Source organism: Apium graveolens, chromosome 5 (assembly GCF_009905375.1).
Source record: "Apium graveolens cultivar Ventura chromosome 5, ASM990537v1, whole genome shotgun sequence".
Classification (NCBI taxonomy): Eukaryota; Viridiplantae; Streptophyta; class Magnoliopsida; order Apiales; family Apiaceae; genus Apium; species Apium graveolens.
Window position 1 is genome coordinate 192,288,493 of NC_133651.1, and position 16,848 is coordinate 192,305,340.

General features: G+C 38.0%; 1 protein-coding gene across 2 annotated transcripts; it reads left to right on the top strand.

Moving 5' to 3' along the window:
* Positions 1-12,622: 12,622 nt before the first annotated feature.
* LOC141724677 (thylakoid ADP,ATP carrier protein, chloroplastic-like) lies at positions 12,623-16,319 on the top strand. Of its 2 annotated transcripts, none has more exons than XM_074526904.1 (10): positions 12,623-13,145; positions 13,400-13,456; positions 14,070-14,132; positions 14,258-14,314; positions 14,419-14,502; positions 14,711-14,779; positions 14,855-14,967; positions 15,071-15,273; positions 15,374-15,452; positions 15,830-16,319. In XM_074526904.1, the coding sequence occupies exons 1-10, from the start codon at positions 12,798-12,800 to the stop codon at positions 15,951-15,953; spliced, it is 1,197 nt and encodes a 398-aa protein (XP_074383005.1). In that variant the 5' UTR covers positions 12,623-12,797; the 3' UTR covers positions 15,954-16,319. The 2 variants fall into 2 exon arrangements, with proteins under 2 accessions (XP_074383005.1, XP_074383006.1); XM_074526905.1 differs by having other exon boundaries at positions 12,631-13,145; positions 15,071-15,240.
* Positions 16,320-16,848: the final 529 nt, after the last annotated feature.

Genomic DNA, 16,848 nt, shown 5'->3' on the forward strand with positions numbered 1-16,848 from the left:
GACTAATTAATATTCCATCACTAACTTACTTAACTTGTAAACCAAGAAAGTAAGTCAGTTCTCCCATCATACTCATTTCATACTTACTTTGCATCAATTTGGCAAACTTTTTTCAAAGTTTCTCATCTGTAGAACCAAAAATAATATCATTTACATAAATTTGAACAAGTATGCTAGAGCCATTAACATTTCTGAAAAATAAAGTTTTATCTACAGTACCTCTTGTGAAGTGATTTTCCAAAAGGAACTTTGATAAAGTGTCATACCAGGCTCTAGGTGCTTGCTTCAGTCCATAAAGTGCTTTCAGAAGATAATAGACATATTCTGGAAAATTTGGATCTTCAAAGCCAGGAGGTTGACTGACATATACTTCTTCCTCTAAAATTCCATTCATAAAGGCACTTTTGACATCCATTTGATAGATCTTGAAATTGGCATGGGCTGCATAGGCTAAGAAGATTCTGATGGCTTCAAGTCTTGCAACAGGAGCAAATGTTTCATCAAAATCTATTACCTCTTGCTGACAATAGCCCTTTGCAACCAATCTAGCTTTGTTCCTGACTACTATGCCATTTTCATCCATCTTGTTTCTGAATACCCACTTGGTGTCTATTGGATTCTTTCCTTTAGGCTTGGGTACCGGCTTCCATACTTTATTCCTTTCAAATTGGTTTAGCTCCTCCTGCATAGCTGAAATCCAATCAGGATCTAACAAAGCTTCTTCTACCTTCTTTAGTTCTTCCTTTGACAGAAAGCTGCTGTATAGACATTCTTCCTGAGTTGCTCTCCTAGTTTGAACTTTAGAAGAAACATCACCAATAATAAGTTCAAAGGGGTGATCTTTTGTCCATTTACTTTGCTGAGGTAGATTAGCTCTAGATGAAGAGGCCTCATGATTGTCTTTATGTGGGATTGAGTTTTGATTGCTAGAAACTCCCCCTGAGTTTGTGGATCTTTGATTTGAGAAAGGAGAATTTTCTGTAGGAGATCTGTCTTGACTTCCTCCTCCTTTTGATAACCCGACGGATGGTGAATTTTGAGTACCAACGGATGAGACAGGTTGTCTTACGACGGATAACACAGATTGCCTTCCGACGGATGAAGCATTATGCAACTCGATGGATGTTGAGGTTTGTGCTTCATTGGTGGTAGATTTGTCTGCATTATCCTTAGACACTGTTTCTTGATCACTCTCATCATCACTTTCATCACTAACCATCTCAACATTGTCGAACTTGAGGCTCTCATGGTAATCTCCATCTTCCAGTCCTTCAATCCTTTTATCATCAAACACAACATGTATAGATTCCACAATAATTGTTGGTTAATTGTAGACTCTATTTGCTTTACCAACAGCATATCCAACAAAAATTCCTTCATCTGCTTTAGCATCAAACTTCCCATTTTGATCAGTTTGATTTCTCATAATATAACATTTATAGCCAAAGACATGAAGAAAATTCAGTGTTGGCTTCTTGTTCTTGAACAATTGATAGGGAGTCATGCATCTTGCTTGATTAATCAGAGAAATGTTCTGAGTGTATCATGCAGTATTAACAGCTTCATCTTAGAAATATGTTAGTAGTTTAGATTCTTCAAGCATTGTCCTTGCAGCTTCAATAAGTGATCTATTCTTCCTTTCCACTACTCCATTCTGTTGTGGAGTCCTTGCTGCTGAAAACTCATGCAGAATCCCATTTTCCTCACAAAATGCTCTCATGACAGAATTCTTGAACTCAGTTCCATTGTCACTCCTGATTCTTCTAACTTTAAAATCAGGATGATTGTTGACTTGCCTTATGTGATTGATGATATTTCACTAGCCTCATCTTTAGACTTTAAGAAATATGTCCAAGAGAACTTTGAGAAATCATCTACAATTACTAGGCAAAATCTTTTCCTTGAGATTGATAATACATTGACTGGTCCAAACAGATCCATGTGAAGCAGTTGCAAAGGCTCTTCAATTGCTGAATCAAGTTTCTTCCTGAATGATGCTTTAATCTGCTTCCCTTTTTGGCAGGCATCACACAGTCCATCCTTTGTAAACTCCACTAGAGGAATGCCTCTTACTAGTTCCTTCTTTAACAGCTCATTCATGGTCTTGAAGTTTAAATGGGATAGCTTTTTGTGCCATAACCAACTTTCATCTTGACTTGCTTTACCGAGAAGATAAGTTACAGATTCTGCTTTAGTTGAGTTGAAGTCAGCTAGGTACACATTTCCTCTTCTCACACCAGTGAGAACCACTTTGTTGCTTTGACTATTAGTCACAACACAGGCTTCTTTGTTGAAGGTTACTGAATTGCCTTTATCGCAAAGCTGGCTGATACTCAACAGATTGTGTTTGAGACCATCCACTAAGGCAACCTCTTCAATGATGACATTGTCCTTTGAAATCAAGCCATATCCCACAGTATAACCCTTGCTGTCATCTCCAAAAGTAATACTTGGGCCAGCTCTCTCCTTAAACTCTGTGAGCAGGGTAGAATCACCAGTCATGTGTCTTGAACAACCACTATCCAAGTACCAAAGATTCCTTCTATTTCCCTGCACACATCAAAATCAAATCAAGTTGATTTTGGTACCCAAGTTTCCATGGGTCCTGCCTTGTTAGCTTTCTTCTTCTATTTCTTAGGTCTTATCTCATTTGACTTAGGAATTTCAGATTCTTCCTTAGTCAATTGGGTTGTACCTTTGAAACCACTAAATGCAACAGAATTATTATACATATTATGACTAACAGGAAATGGCATGCTTGGTGTAAACATGTTATTCCAGTAAGGCATGCTAAATGGCATTTGAGGCATACTGTATGCAGCATAATATGGATTAGTTGCAAATGGCATATTAGCAAACTGTATATTCATATTCTGTGTAGGCATAGCATTAACAGGCATGGGAGGCATGACATTCATGTTGGGAAATTGAGACTGAACAAACATGGGAGTAGGCATGACAGATTTGCAATTAACAGATAAATGATTTACACTACCACACTTGACACAGATTTTTCTAGGAGCATATTTATCAGGTGTGTAGTTATTGTGTTTGTTGATCCCTACTTTACCATTCCTATTGTTTTTCCTTTTAGTCTCTGTTTTTATCTCAATTTTCTCAAGTCTGTCACTTAACTGTTTGACAGTCATGTGACCAACATTAGCCTTTTTCCCTTCCTTAGCTTGACTTGACTCTCCTGAAATAAAGTTCTTGGAAACAGACCCATACTTCTCATTTAGCTTGATTAGTTTGGCTTTGCTAATGGGCTTGCTCACAGCCGACGGATGAGGATTTTCATCTTTCGACGGATAACACTTTTTGTTATTCGACGGATAGTCCTCATCATCCGTCGAGTCTACATCTGTCAGCAAACCATCTACCAAAATAGGTTCTAGTTTCTCTTTATTCTTTTTCCAGGTTTCATCAAAAAAGGACTCAATTCCTTGAACTTTGGTGATTTGAGCATGAACATCCCTGGATGTTTTCCATGCTTTAATCACCTCTTGTTCATGCTCGAGCTGCTTCTTTAAAATCTCTTCCTTTTTCAAGGACTCAGTTAATTCCTCCTTGGCAATCTTACACTCAATTTTTAGTTTCTCAAACTCAACAAACTGAGACTCAAGCACATTATTCTTCTCACTTAAAAACAAGTTGTTTTCTTTGATTTTAGCATTTTTTTTAGTAAGAGAGTTAAGTGTAACACGCAAATGATACAGTTCTGTAGACATGTCATTTATGGCATCATTACACTCAGCTTTAGATAAATATGTAAGGTTTGTAGTGATTACCTGATTGCTTGAGGAACTTGTCTCTATTTCATCAGACTTGGCCATTAGGGCTAAATTGACATAGCTGACATCTTCATCTTCATCCAAACCATCTGCTGCCCAGTCATTCTCTTGTGTAATGAAAGCCCTTTCCTTTTGTTTGAGTAGATCAAAGTATTTTTGCTTATAATCCACATACTCAAACCTTTTCTTACTGGAATCTGACTTTCTACACTCATTTGCAAAATGCCCTGCCAAGCCACATTTGAAACATTTGAATTTTGACTTATCCACCATGTTTTTATTTGGCTTGGCTGCTCCAAAGTTCTTTTTGAACTTGAGCTTGGAAAATCTCTTGGAAAGAAATTCTAGGTGCTCATCAATGTCCTCCATGTCATCTTGGCTCAATGAATCTTCACTTTCTGCTGCTAGTCCCTTGCCCTTATTCTCACAGACCTTTGAAGTTGATTCTACAGCTTCCATCTTCACTTCCTTCTCCTTTTCCAAATCAGCAACTAGTGCAATGGATCCTCCTTTCTTCTTTCCTCTCTCCATACTTTCATCCTGCTCTATCTCAAGCTCATAGGTCTTCAGGATGCCATACAGTCTCTCCAAAGTAAACTCTTTATAATCTTATGAGTTTCTCAATGAGTCTATCATTGGTTTTCATTCCTTTGGAAGAGATCTAAGGAACTTCAGATTAGAGTCTTTAGTCTGATAGACTCTTCCATGCAACTTAAGAGCATTTAGTAGTTTTTGGAATCTACTAAAGATGTCAGTGAGTGACTCACTTTCTTTATTGTGAAAATGCTCATATTGCTGAATCAGGAGCTGCATTTTATTTTCTCTAACTTGCTCAGTGCCATCACAAATTATCTGTATAGTATCCCAGACTTCCTTGGCAGTTTTGCAGTTTATAATGTTGTCAAACATGTCTGCATCAACTCCATTGAACAGAATGTTCATGGCCTTTTTATCCTTCCTGACTTGTTCAATGTCAGGATCAGACCATTCATGCCTTGGTTTGGGAACAGATGGCTCGTTTCCTGTTGCAGCTCTCATTGGAACATGAGGACCTCTTTCTATGCAGTCCACAGAGGCCTCATCTTGAGAAAGCATATGAAGATGCATCTTTACCTTCCAATGATGGTAATTATCTTTATCAAGAAAAGGAATCTTGACTCCAACGTCTTTCTTGTTCATCTTGCTGAATTGTTTTGATCTTTAAACTCTTTGTAGATTAAGAGCTTGCTCTGATACCAATTGTTAGTCACTTAACAATATAGCAAAAATTACAGAAGGGAGGTTGAATGGAATTCTTGAACCTTTTTCTCGAAATAAAAATGTTCAACTCGAATATAGATATAATGTTTTGATTAGCACAATGCGGAATAGAAACTTAATTGAATCAAAACATAAGTAATTAAAAACAAGAGTCTTTAAAAACTTTCTGGTGGATTTAAACAATTCCACCAGATATATATATATATATTATATCGAGAGGACTCTGTGTGCAAGAATGCTCACAACTGCTTACAAATTGAATTGCTGAGAATACAGGGAAATGCTAATAATTCTGCTTACAAAGATTTCTCTGTTTTTGTGTTTCTCTCATCTTTTCTATTTGCTACGTTCTTGGTTTATATATTACCAAGATTACAAAGTCAAAAAGACGGAACAAATATAAAAACTATCAGTCTTAAGCTTTGCTGCTTTTCGTCCTCTATTACCCGGTTAATGGGCTTCCACAGTAAATTTGTATACATCTCGACGGCTGTGCTCAGCTTTCACTGTTCAACCGCTGTTTGAATTCTTTATTAGTTGAGTACATGATCATCCGTCGGGTTGTTGATCATCCGTCGGGTTGTTGATCATCCGTCAGTTGCTTTGTAGGTTATCCGTCGGGTAGCAAACAAGCATATGACTTCATTTCACTTATACAGAATTACAAGACATCATTTATGTACAATTGATCAACCTATTCTGCATATCTAGTTAAAGTCAACATGACTTATATGCTACTACAGATTCTATACAAAGGTATATATATAACTGTGCTACAGACTTATTATTACATAAGCTACTCACTCGATGGATAATAAGTTAACATCCGTCGGGACTATAATGAGTTATCCGTCGGGACTATAATGAGTTATCCGTCGGGACTACATTATTTCACTAAGTAAAATCCACTTAGATGTTTTGTTTATAAAATCATCAAGTACACAACATATGCACAACAATTTTATATGGACCGAGGAAAACTAGAAGGCATTCGAAGAATTAAAGAAATATATGGCCCAGGCCCCGTTATTGGCCAAGCTAGATTTGAATGAAACTTTATACTTGTACTTGGCCATTTCAGAAAATGCCTTGAGCACTGTATTGGTTAAGGAGGAACTTAAAGTCTAGAAACCCGTATACTATGTTAGCAAAATGCTGCATGGAGCTGAGTTGAATTATTCAAATATTGAGAAGTTTGCTTTAACCTTGGTAATGGCTTCAAGAAAGTTGTGTCCTTACTTTCAGGCTCATCAAATTGAGGTACTAACAAATCAGCCATTGAGAAATATTATTCATAGTCCCAAGGCTAGTGGGAGGCTGATTAAGTGGGCAATAGAGTTGGCAGAATTTGACATCAAGTACAAGCCACGAATGGCAATAAAAGCCCAAGCATTGGCTGACTTTGTGGTGGAATGTACCATACCCAACCAAAAAGTTGGGGGGCAAGAAGATACTATACCTCCAAATACGGAAAGTGATAAAGGAGACAAAAAAAAGGATGTTAAGGAAAAGGAATATTGGGTTCTCTATTTTGATGAAGCATTAAAAACAAATTCAAGTGGAGCAGGGCTAGTTTAGCAAAGCCCTGATGGGTTCTTGATTGAATATGCTATGAAGCTAAACTTCCTAACTATGAACAATGAAGCAGAATATGAAGCTCTGATAGCTGGCCTCGGCCTAGCAGGAATACTGAGAGTCAAGAACTTAAAAGTCTGTGGAGACTCGAAGTTGGTCATATCCCAGGTCAAGGGAGAGTTTGAGGCAAGGGATGATACAATGGCTAAGTATGTCCGCCTAGTAAGGGCTGTGATGACTCAATTCGATGAATGCCATGTTGAGCACATCCCAAGGGAGGAAAATGCTAAGGCAGATGCATTGTTAAAGTTTGCTTCATCAGAGATAGAGAAAAGTTCGGGAAGTGTATACTTCCGTGTTTTGAGAACACGGAGCATTGATGTTAAGCTTGTAGCTCCTATAGGGCTGAGGACGTCATGGATAGATCCCATTAAGGCCCATATATAAACTGGTTGGCTGCCAAATAATGTGACTGAAGCACGAAAGTTGACTGTTCGAGCATTGTCCTTGATCGATGGGATTTTGTACAAAAGATCTTATGTGGTTCCTTACTTAAGATGTCTCAGGCCCAATGAGGCACGCCTGGCTCTTGATGAAGTATATGAAGGTATCTGTGGGCAACACTTGGGGGCATAACACTGGCTCATAAGATAACCCGTTTAGGCTTCTATTGGCCAGAGATGATGGCTGATGCCAAAGAATATGTGAAGAAGTGTGATCGTTGTCAGAAACATGCACCTGTTGTTCTACAAACCCCCGAGATGTTGACATCCATCAACTCTCCCATCCCCTTTGCTATGTGGGGAATGGATATACTTGGGCCTTTCCTCATGGCCACGACACAAAGGAAGTTCCTGATTGTAGCCATTGATTATTTTACTAAATGGATTGAAGCCAAACCTTTGGCCAAGATCACAACTAAACAGGTTGCACAATTTCTGTGGGAAAATATCATGTGCCGATATGGAATTCCCCGTATCCTAGTTACCGATAATGGAACACAGTTAAACAATGAGGAATTCAAGAAGTATTGTGAGGAGAATGAGATTGAGTTGCGGTTTACCTCTGTAGCTCACCCGCAGGCCAATGGGCAAGCGGAAGTGGAAAATTGTATAATCTTGGATGGACTGAAGAAGAGGATCGAGAAATCAAGGAATAACTGGGTGGATGAAATATTCCCAATACTATGGGCTTTTAGAACTACTTGTAGAGTCACGACTGGAGCTACTCCCTTCATGTTAGCATATGGGGCGGAAGCGGTTGTTCCCGTGGAGATATCATATTCGTCTCCCAGGATCCAAGCTTTTAACACTGAAGAAAATGAGGAGGGGAAAAGATTAGCCTTGGATCTAATTGATGAAGTGCGAGATGAGGCACATGCGAAGATAGTGGAATGTTGGAAGAAGGATTCATTCTACTAACCTAAGGGTTAAAGAAATATTCTTCAGGCAAGGATATTTGGTCCTTAGAAAAGTGGAAGCCTTTGGAGTAGGGCAGAAAGGAAAGCTCGCCCCAAATTGGGAAGGGCCATATAAGGTTAAGAGCGTTCAAGGGAGAGGAACTTATAAACTGGAGGCCATGGAAGGAGAAGAAGTTCCTCAGACTTGGCATGCTCAAAACCTGAAAGTTTACTACCTATAGTTTATACAAACTATAGGGGAAACAAGGTCGAAAAGCACCTTGAAGCTTTGCTTGCTTAGGATTTTGTATGTTAGTTTTATAAGACTATCCAGTTCTGCGAAGAATTATGTAAGGGATGAATCCAAAAAGTTTATAGTTTATAAAGTTTCCTTATAAGACGTACCATAAACAGTCTGGTTCATCTTGTGCATGGTTGAGTTTTCTTATCTATTTTTCAGTACAAGTATAAAAAATGAAAGGGAAAGCTACGAAAAGGGCAAGAAAATTGTCCAACTCCCATAAATAGTGCAAGTACTTGGAGGAAATAGTAAGAGGCAAATCAACAAACTTGGAAATGACATAAATAATCCCCGCAAACTTGGAAATAACATAAATAATCCCTGAATGGAAATAAGTTCAAAATACATTAAGTTAAAGAAAATAACAAACTAAAAACACTACTCCTCCATGTGGGAGCCTTCCTTCCCCTGCTCCTTCTCAGCACCTTCCTTCTCAGCGTCCTTCGCTGGGATCCAGGATACGATCATGAGGCCGAGGAGAGTTGAAGAGGGCATCCAAGCTATCATCTGTCTCTGGATGTTCAGGACTTATAAAGTCCTTAGGATCTACTAAGCCATGATGCTTCTCCGAAACTGCCTTCACAGCCGCATCCCATCCCTGGGTAAACTGCAGAGAATAAAGACCCTCATCATGAATTTCCATGAGATTCTTGAATTTCTCAGAATCCATGTAATCATCAATGATGGTTTCCTTATCACTCCGAAGCTTAACCAGCTCAGAATGAGCCTTAGATAGCTCCTCCCCCTTGGTCGCCAGCTTCTTCTCCAGAATCTCAGCCCTCTCCTTCCACTTCTTCATCTCCCTCTCGAATTTGTCCGAGTTCCCCTTCCAGGACCTAGCTTGATGAAGGGCCACCTGGAAGTAGGTGTTGCTCGGCATAAAGAAGTATAACTTAACACAGTTTTATAAAAGAGAGAAAAGTTGAAATTAAAAAGGGGAGAAAGGGATGTTACCGCAGCTTGGGCTTGAGAACCCAGGAGCTCAATGGACTCAATATCACTCCCCATGACAATGTCAGTGAAGTCGTGGGGAGTGATAGAGTGATACGACCAGTTTTTGGCATATTTGGTGGATCCTACCACCGTATCACTTCTTCTGAAGCCCCAGTTGGGCCTAAAAGAGTGCTCCTTCAATGGGGGATCCACATCATCCCCCAGCTCCACCGCCGGAACGTGGGGCCTAAGGAAGGAAGGAGCATCAGGCCTGCTTCTAGGGTCTTTGTTCAGCTTGACCCTCTTCTGGCGGCCAGATTCCCCCTCCTTAGGCCTATTGATGTTATTAATGGCCTCACAAGCTGAAAAAAAAGAAGAATAACATTAAAAATAGAGAAATAATAGAGTTGCAATAAAAGAAAGAATGAAATTATTGCGTAGGTAAAGTTACCCTTATCACTGGCCTGAGAGAGACCAACTTTCTTTAAGGAGAACTCCTCTAAAAGGGTCCAGGTATCTGTTTTCCCATCATCTGAAATAAGGGCTTGATAGGCCACCTCCTCCTCATCAATTAACCTAATGCTAGCGGGACTACCATCTGACACTTTACAAAAAGGCCTACGGAAGATAGTGGCCCAATCACCCCCAGCCCAAGTCAGCCTAACAAACTCATCTCTCCACTTGAGGTTATTCTCAACTATGGAGTTATCATAAAAAATGTGGGGAATTTTGGGCCATTGACGTATTAAAACCCAGCCCGGATGAGATAAAGAACTATTATAAAACTGGAAAATTTTCCTAAAGACAACAGCGGAAAGGGAAAATTTATTCCTAAGACATAGAACCATAAAACAGATAATATTCCTCTATGCGTTAGGAGGGAGCTGACATGGGTTTATTTCTACACTTACGAGCAGACGAGGAATGAATTCGTGGAATGGGAACCTAAGACCTGCGGTTAGGGCTCCTCGATAAATAAATAGTGTATCACCCTCCCAATTACACGTCTGATCCCCAGGGGCAGTCGGGGTAATCCTAAGGTGGGGAGGAAGTTTATACATGGTGTTAAAAGCCTCAATTCTACCCTCAAACTCGTGAAATGTGTTATCATTATTGTATGAATCTAAATCAGATAAAGAGGGATATTCATCGCCTCTAGAATTTATCATATCAATGAGAGAAGTAAAGGGAGATTGGATTTGAATTACAGTAACTCTCTTGGAAGAATTCATCTTTTCCAGTCGAACTAGATCGCGATCCGCCATTGATGTTCTTGGGATGAAGGCTTGAAACCCAGAAAAAGTTTGAAGATGGTGGAGCTGCGGTGACTGAGATCGCCGGAAATCGCCTTTCTCAGGGAAGGAACTACAGAAAAACTTGAGAAGTTTGAGAAATGAGAAGTGAAATGAGAATTCTCACTTTTCACTTCTCTTTTATGGCCGAAAACCTCGAGATACGAAGCGCCTAGAGCCCATAAGGCAAGGCCCAATTTGAGAAAAGCCCACTAACAGGGAAGCTTCAGGGACATTCTAGAAACAGGAAAAGAAACAAAAAGGTCAAAAATCGACCAGAATTTTGAAGAAATTATTCGATCAAAGTCCTGATCGAAAAAAGGAAGTACTGTGATCAAAATTTCATTAAATTACAGGGGTAAAAAATCACTTAGTTTGATCAGAGTCCTGATCGAAAGAAGGAAGTACTGTGATCGAAATTTCATTCGATTACAGGGGTAAAAAATCACTTAGTTCGATCAGAGTCCTGATCGAAAGAAAGGAGTACTGTGATCGAAATTTCTCGATTACAAGGGTAAAATATCACTTAGTTCGATTAGAGTCCTGATCGAAAAAGGAAGAATTGTGATCAAAATTTTATTCGATTAAAGGAGTAAAAAGTCACTTAGTTCGATCAAAGCCCTGATCGAAAAAAGATAAATTCCTGATCGAATTTTCATTCGAACAAAAAGGCAGAAGCATGTTCAATTCGATCAGATTCCTGATCGATTTCGATCAGGATTCCTAACCTATTCCACCTCAGACCTCACTGTCAAGAATATACTTAATTCGATCAGGATCCTGATTGATTTCGATCAGGATTCCTGGTCAAAATTCCATCGACTAGAGGGATAAGTTGGCAGCTAGTTCGATCAGGATCCTGATTGATTTCGATCAGGAATCCTGATCGATTTTGCATACCTCCTGATACATTTTGAGTTAGAAAAATAGAAAAAAACTCAGAATTAGGGAAAATTCCTAAAAATTAAGAAAAAATCCCACAATTAAGGGAAAAATTCCTGAAAATTAAGAAAAATTTCCTGTGAAACCCAGAAATTAAGGGAAAAATACCAGATAAATTCCTAAGTAATAGGAATGAAAGGTAAGGGAGAATAACGGGGAAGTTCTACAGCAACCCCGAAGCCACATACTAGGCAAGTCGTTGTAAACATGTAGGTCACTCCACACTTTACGCGAAAACAACACCCTGTAAGAGAACAAATAAACTTAACTTCTGCGAAATCTTTTTACGGTTTCCCAGAAGTTGGGGGGAAATGATAGGGAATAAAATAAACCCTGAGTATGAAATTAATATCACATTAATCAGAATTGGGCTGATAGCTAGGCCCAGTTGGAGGGGCTCAAAACCCTGAATATTAATTAATTTCGTAATTAATTAATAAAGGATAAATCAGCTATTAAGATGAGTCCTATAGAGGGCATAGATCCTTGTAGATTAGCCTCCAAGGGATCTAATAGGATAAGGAATCAGTTTCCTACTTTCTGGGACTCCAAAGTCCATTCTAATTCTGAGACTTGTCCACTAAGTCTCCTAGATCTAGTCCAATTCAAGGACTCCCAACGCCTATATAAGGGGTCAAACCCCCACAAATCAGAACTACATTTTGGCTTGATTCTCTAACTCACGGAGATACGTAGGCATCTCGTAAAGACATAGTTAAGTTACGAAACACGAGAGCAGCCATTAAAGGCCTTGAACTCCCGAAACTTAGTAATAAATACAACAGTTAATATAACCTAAGTTTTTATCCATAACAAATATATATCTACCGTTAAATCTTAACAACTCAACATGGAATGTATGAACATTCCGTCATTTATCATTGATATCGATAAGATGTTAAACATAGCGGTAAGATATATAATATTGTGACAAAATGGAGTTAATAGAAAAAATTATTTAACTAATAATTATGTAATCATAATGTATTCAGAAATTACATGTACAATTGATTTATATATATGGTGAAAAGCTTTTTTTTAATAAATTTACTAAACTTCTAGACTGCTCAAAAGTTCGAATTCAGAAAATTAGTTCAATACCGGATGGAGCGGGGAATCTATAAGATTTTTGAGACCTTTAACATGAGAAATATCATTTTCTAACTATTTTTGATATTAATTTTATAGCCACGGTATTTTGCAGGCATAGGCAGGGGGGGGGCAATTTGGATTTGGACAAGGAAAATAAACACAATAAATCAGGTGGGTGGTACCAAACCCCGAAACACCAGTGAATCGTCCCGATGAAGCCGCCGCCCAGCAGTAAACAAGAGCGAGCCGTACTGATTTGGTGCGAAATCCCCGATCTCACACTCTCCTCTACACACACTAATCTCAACAACCTAAACAAAAACATAAGTGGCAGTGTCAGTTTTGGCAGTTTCAGTACTAGTTGTAATTTCGGTTCTTGTATGGATAATAATAAACACCACATTGATTTCGCGCCAACTAGTGCTCAGTTTTTGAAGCATCCACTTGCAATTGTCACTTTGGTTCCTAAAGGCGTTTCGCTCTTTGCTGCCGGCGCTGTTGCCGGCGCTGTTGCTAAATCCGTTACCGCTCCTCTCGATCGTGTCAAGCTTCTTATGCAGGTACTTACATTTCGTTTCTCGTAATTTTATTTATTTTTAATCCTTATTTTGTAATTCAATATTCATCATTTTTGTTATTCAGGGTTGTAGATAATGTGTACTTATTATACTTTTGGACGCTCGACTCCTGTCTTTGATCTTACTCAGTTTAATTATTTATGTGCACTACCTTGTACTGTAATTTTTAATATCAATCAATCTCTTGAGGAAGTCCTATGATTTTTTTAATCATGTACATTGATCGTTATTTCTAGACCCATGGACTGCGAGCTGGGCAAGAGACCGCTAAGAAGGCAATTGGATTTATCGAGGTACATTTGCATTTACTCTAATTGCTTCTAATTGTACTACACTTACTCATTGCTGAAGCATTGTTAGTCATATTTAGTTCACTTGCACCGGATCTCTTATAACAAACTTAACTATCTGATAAGGGGAATTTTTGTTGTTGTTTTATGAGTGTGTACCTGGAGTTATTTTATTTTTCCAATCTCGTATCTGATAGAAAAGTTAGCTGTTTTCTTCTCTTTGTTTTGTCATGTGGCTTGTTATCTTCTCTTCACAGTTCAAATTTAGGGGTACAGCTAGTTTAGGGAAATGATAAATAAGCTCCAAGTGTTGTCATTTGAGCTCCAATTTAATATGTAAATTATATAACTATTCATGATATGATGGAGCTTAAATAATAGAATTATAGGTATTTAAGTAATATACATATCAAATCGTTAAATAGTAACGCTTGGAGTTTTTTGATTCCATAATTTATTATTGTTGTTTTACATTTTTTGCTGTACTAATGACAAACTTATGTGACTCTCACGTCCCTTATCTGGTCCTCTTGACTTTGCACTGCAATTTAGAATACATCTCTTTGTATAAGTACGACATGTTTAGTGATTTCATCTCCCATGATATATATGGCAGGCTATAACATTAATAGGGAAGGAAGAAGGACTAAAAGGATACTGGAAAGGCAATCTTCCTCAGGTCAAAAGCATCAATATTTAGATTTGTTATCAGATACTTTACATGTTTTCTTTGTTTGTACGTGCAAAAGTTGTGGTTAACCAGTGTTATTTTTTGATTGGTTTTGAGTTCTTTTAATTTTATAGGTGATACGGATCATTCCTTATAGTGCTGTCCAATTGTTTGCTTATGAAACATACAAGGTACTGCTGAACCACTCTTGGGGAATTACTATTAACTGTATGAAATGCATTTAGAATGAGTAATTTACCACCGATGATGTTCTCAATCTTACTATAAATCCCAGAAACTTTTCAAAGGAAAAGATGGTGAACTCTCCGTCATTGGAAGACTAGCAGCAGGTGCTTGTGCTGGCATGACTTCAACTTTTGTAAGTTATATAGCAGAAGAGCATGTTATAAGTATAAATTGGTTTATCTAAACCATGGATTTTTAACTCGATACCTGTCCTTAAGTGTTTCTTGTGAGTGGAAGTGTATATGCAGAAAGATATTTTAAAGCCACTTGAAACTTTGACTTTCATTTAATGTTTTTTATGTGTCTGTATTTGCACGTACTGTTTGACTCTCTCTTCAAAGGTTACCTACCCGCTAGATGTGCTCAGGTTAAGGTTAGCAGTTGAGCCAGGTTATCGAACAATGACAGAGGTCAGAATAGTTACTTAATGATCTGAATGAAAAGAATAGTGCTGTAGAAAGATAACTTTTTTGTATTGGTATCAGGTTGCTGTAAACATGCTAAGAGACGAAGGAATTTCATCATTCTACAAGGGTCTTGGTCCTTCTCTTATTAGCATAGCCCCGTATATTGCCGTGAACTTTTGCGTTTTTGACTTGTGAGTAGTTGATGATTCCCTTCGCACTTCTATGTCAGACAAGTTTTGCTTTTTCTGTCTTTAGACTTCAACTTCTAAAATTATTATTTTGTTGAAATAATAGGGTTAAAAAATCTTTTCCTGAAAAGCTTCAAAAGAGAACAGAGGCATCACTTATAACAGCCCTGATTTCTGCTACTATAGCCACACTCACATGCTATCCCTTGGACACGGTTAGAAGACAGATGCAAATGAAGGGTACACCTTATGAGACAATTTTTGATGCCATTCCAGGTAACTCGATATTAGGTGAATGGTTATCTAAGGGTAAGTAGATGATATATGTTTGTACCACTAAATCAACAACTAAGATCGTTTAATTATGAAATAAAGATAATGTTCATATTTCGTGGATCTTTTGGTGAAGGTATTGTGGAACGTGATGGCTTGGTTGGATTGTACAGGGGGTTTGTACCAAATGCATTGAAAACATTACCAAACAGCAGGTCACACTCTTTGCCTATACTCTACCACCTTGTCTTGAAAGTACTTCGTCTGATTGTAATATTTCCTGTTACGTTGAATCGGAACATAAATTCGCGGGACACAAATTAAACAAAGCAAATTATAGTTGTATCTAGTAACTAACGGTGTCGGGCATTGTGATAATATAGTTCATTTATCTCTAAATTATGCATTAATATATCTTTCATAACAAGCTGTATCACTTTAATGTAGTTTCTGGTCATTTCATAAGTTAACAAGGGCTGTGTTGCAATGTACATCTACTTAGCTAGTGTTAGTTTTTTTTATATATCAACTGGTTGAAGATGTGAACTAATATAACTTTATTTAGTAACTTTTGAATTTATTTGCATTGCAGCATTAGGCTGACTACATTTGACACTGTCAAGCGTTTGATCGAGGCCAGTGAAAAAGAATTTCAAAGAATCGTGGAAGGAAATAGAAAGAAGCACAATATGAGATCTAATGACTCCCCCATCTAGATATTTATGTTCTAAGCTTTGATTAGTCATCTTCCTTTCCCCTTTCTAAATTCTGAACATTGTATCATGGTTGTCATTTTCGGTCGACTAGTGGCCGACTAGTCGACTAAGCGATGACGGAATGCGACTAGTCGACTAAGTGATGACCGAATGGCGACTAGCTGAATGTCGATATTTCGGTCGCCTGTTCCACTAATCGGTCGACTAGTCGAGCTGCAGAATGTATTCATTTTCTATGCATAAATTTTTTTGCATGATGCACTATCACCTCACATCTATCACCTCACATCACAGTTGTATTAGACAATTGTTATTGAGCAATTGTTACATATTCCAGATGATTGCAAGTACTTTTTTTTGTTATTATTTGTTAATTCTTCTAGCTTTTTCATCGTTTTCTCCAAGTGTCGGATTCTTATTTTCTTAGAATCTGAAAAATAACATTGGGGAAGGAGTTGAACTTGGAACTTAAAAATCTAAAATACATAATATATATACATATGTTTGTGTGTGTGTATATTGTATTCTTAATTTATAAAAAATATAGTATTTTTTTGTCGACTATTCGACTAGCGGAAGATTCGTCGACTCGCCTTGATTCATCGATGTGACACCCATTCATTGTATGCCCCTGGATATTTTACTCGGTGTAGATTTTAATGATTTGTTATTCTTTTCAAGTGCAGCACGAGTCTCCTGTCTTGGAACTCTGTGATTACGGTACATTACGGTGCACCTGATTGTAGTTCCAAACAACACAATTTATATAGGTTGACGATTATGCGCCATGTATCACCACATTATTGATTATTATGGAAAGGCTAGGACACAGTTGTTAGATGTCTGTTGCTATCTGCAGGACCTCTCAAACAGCCCAACTTACCAAAAAATTAGG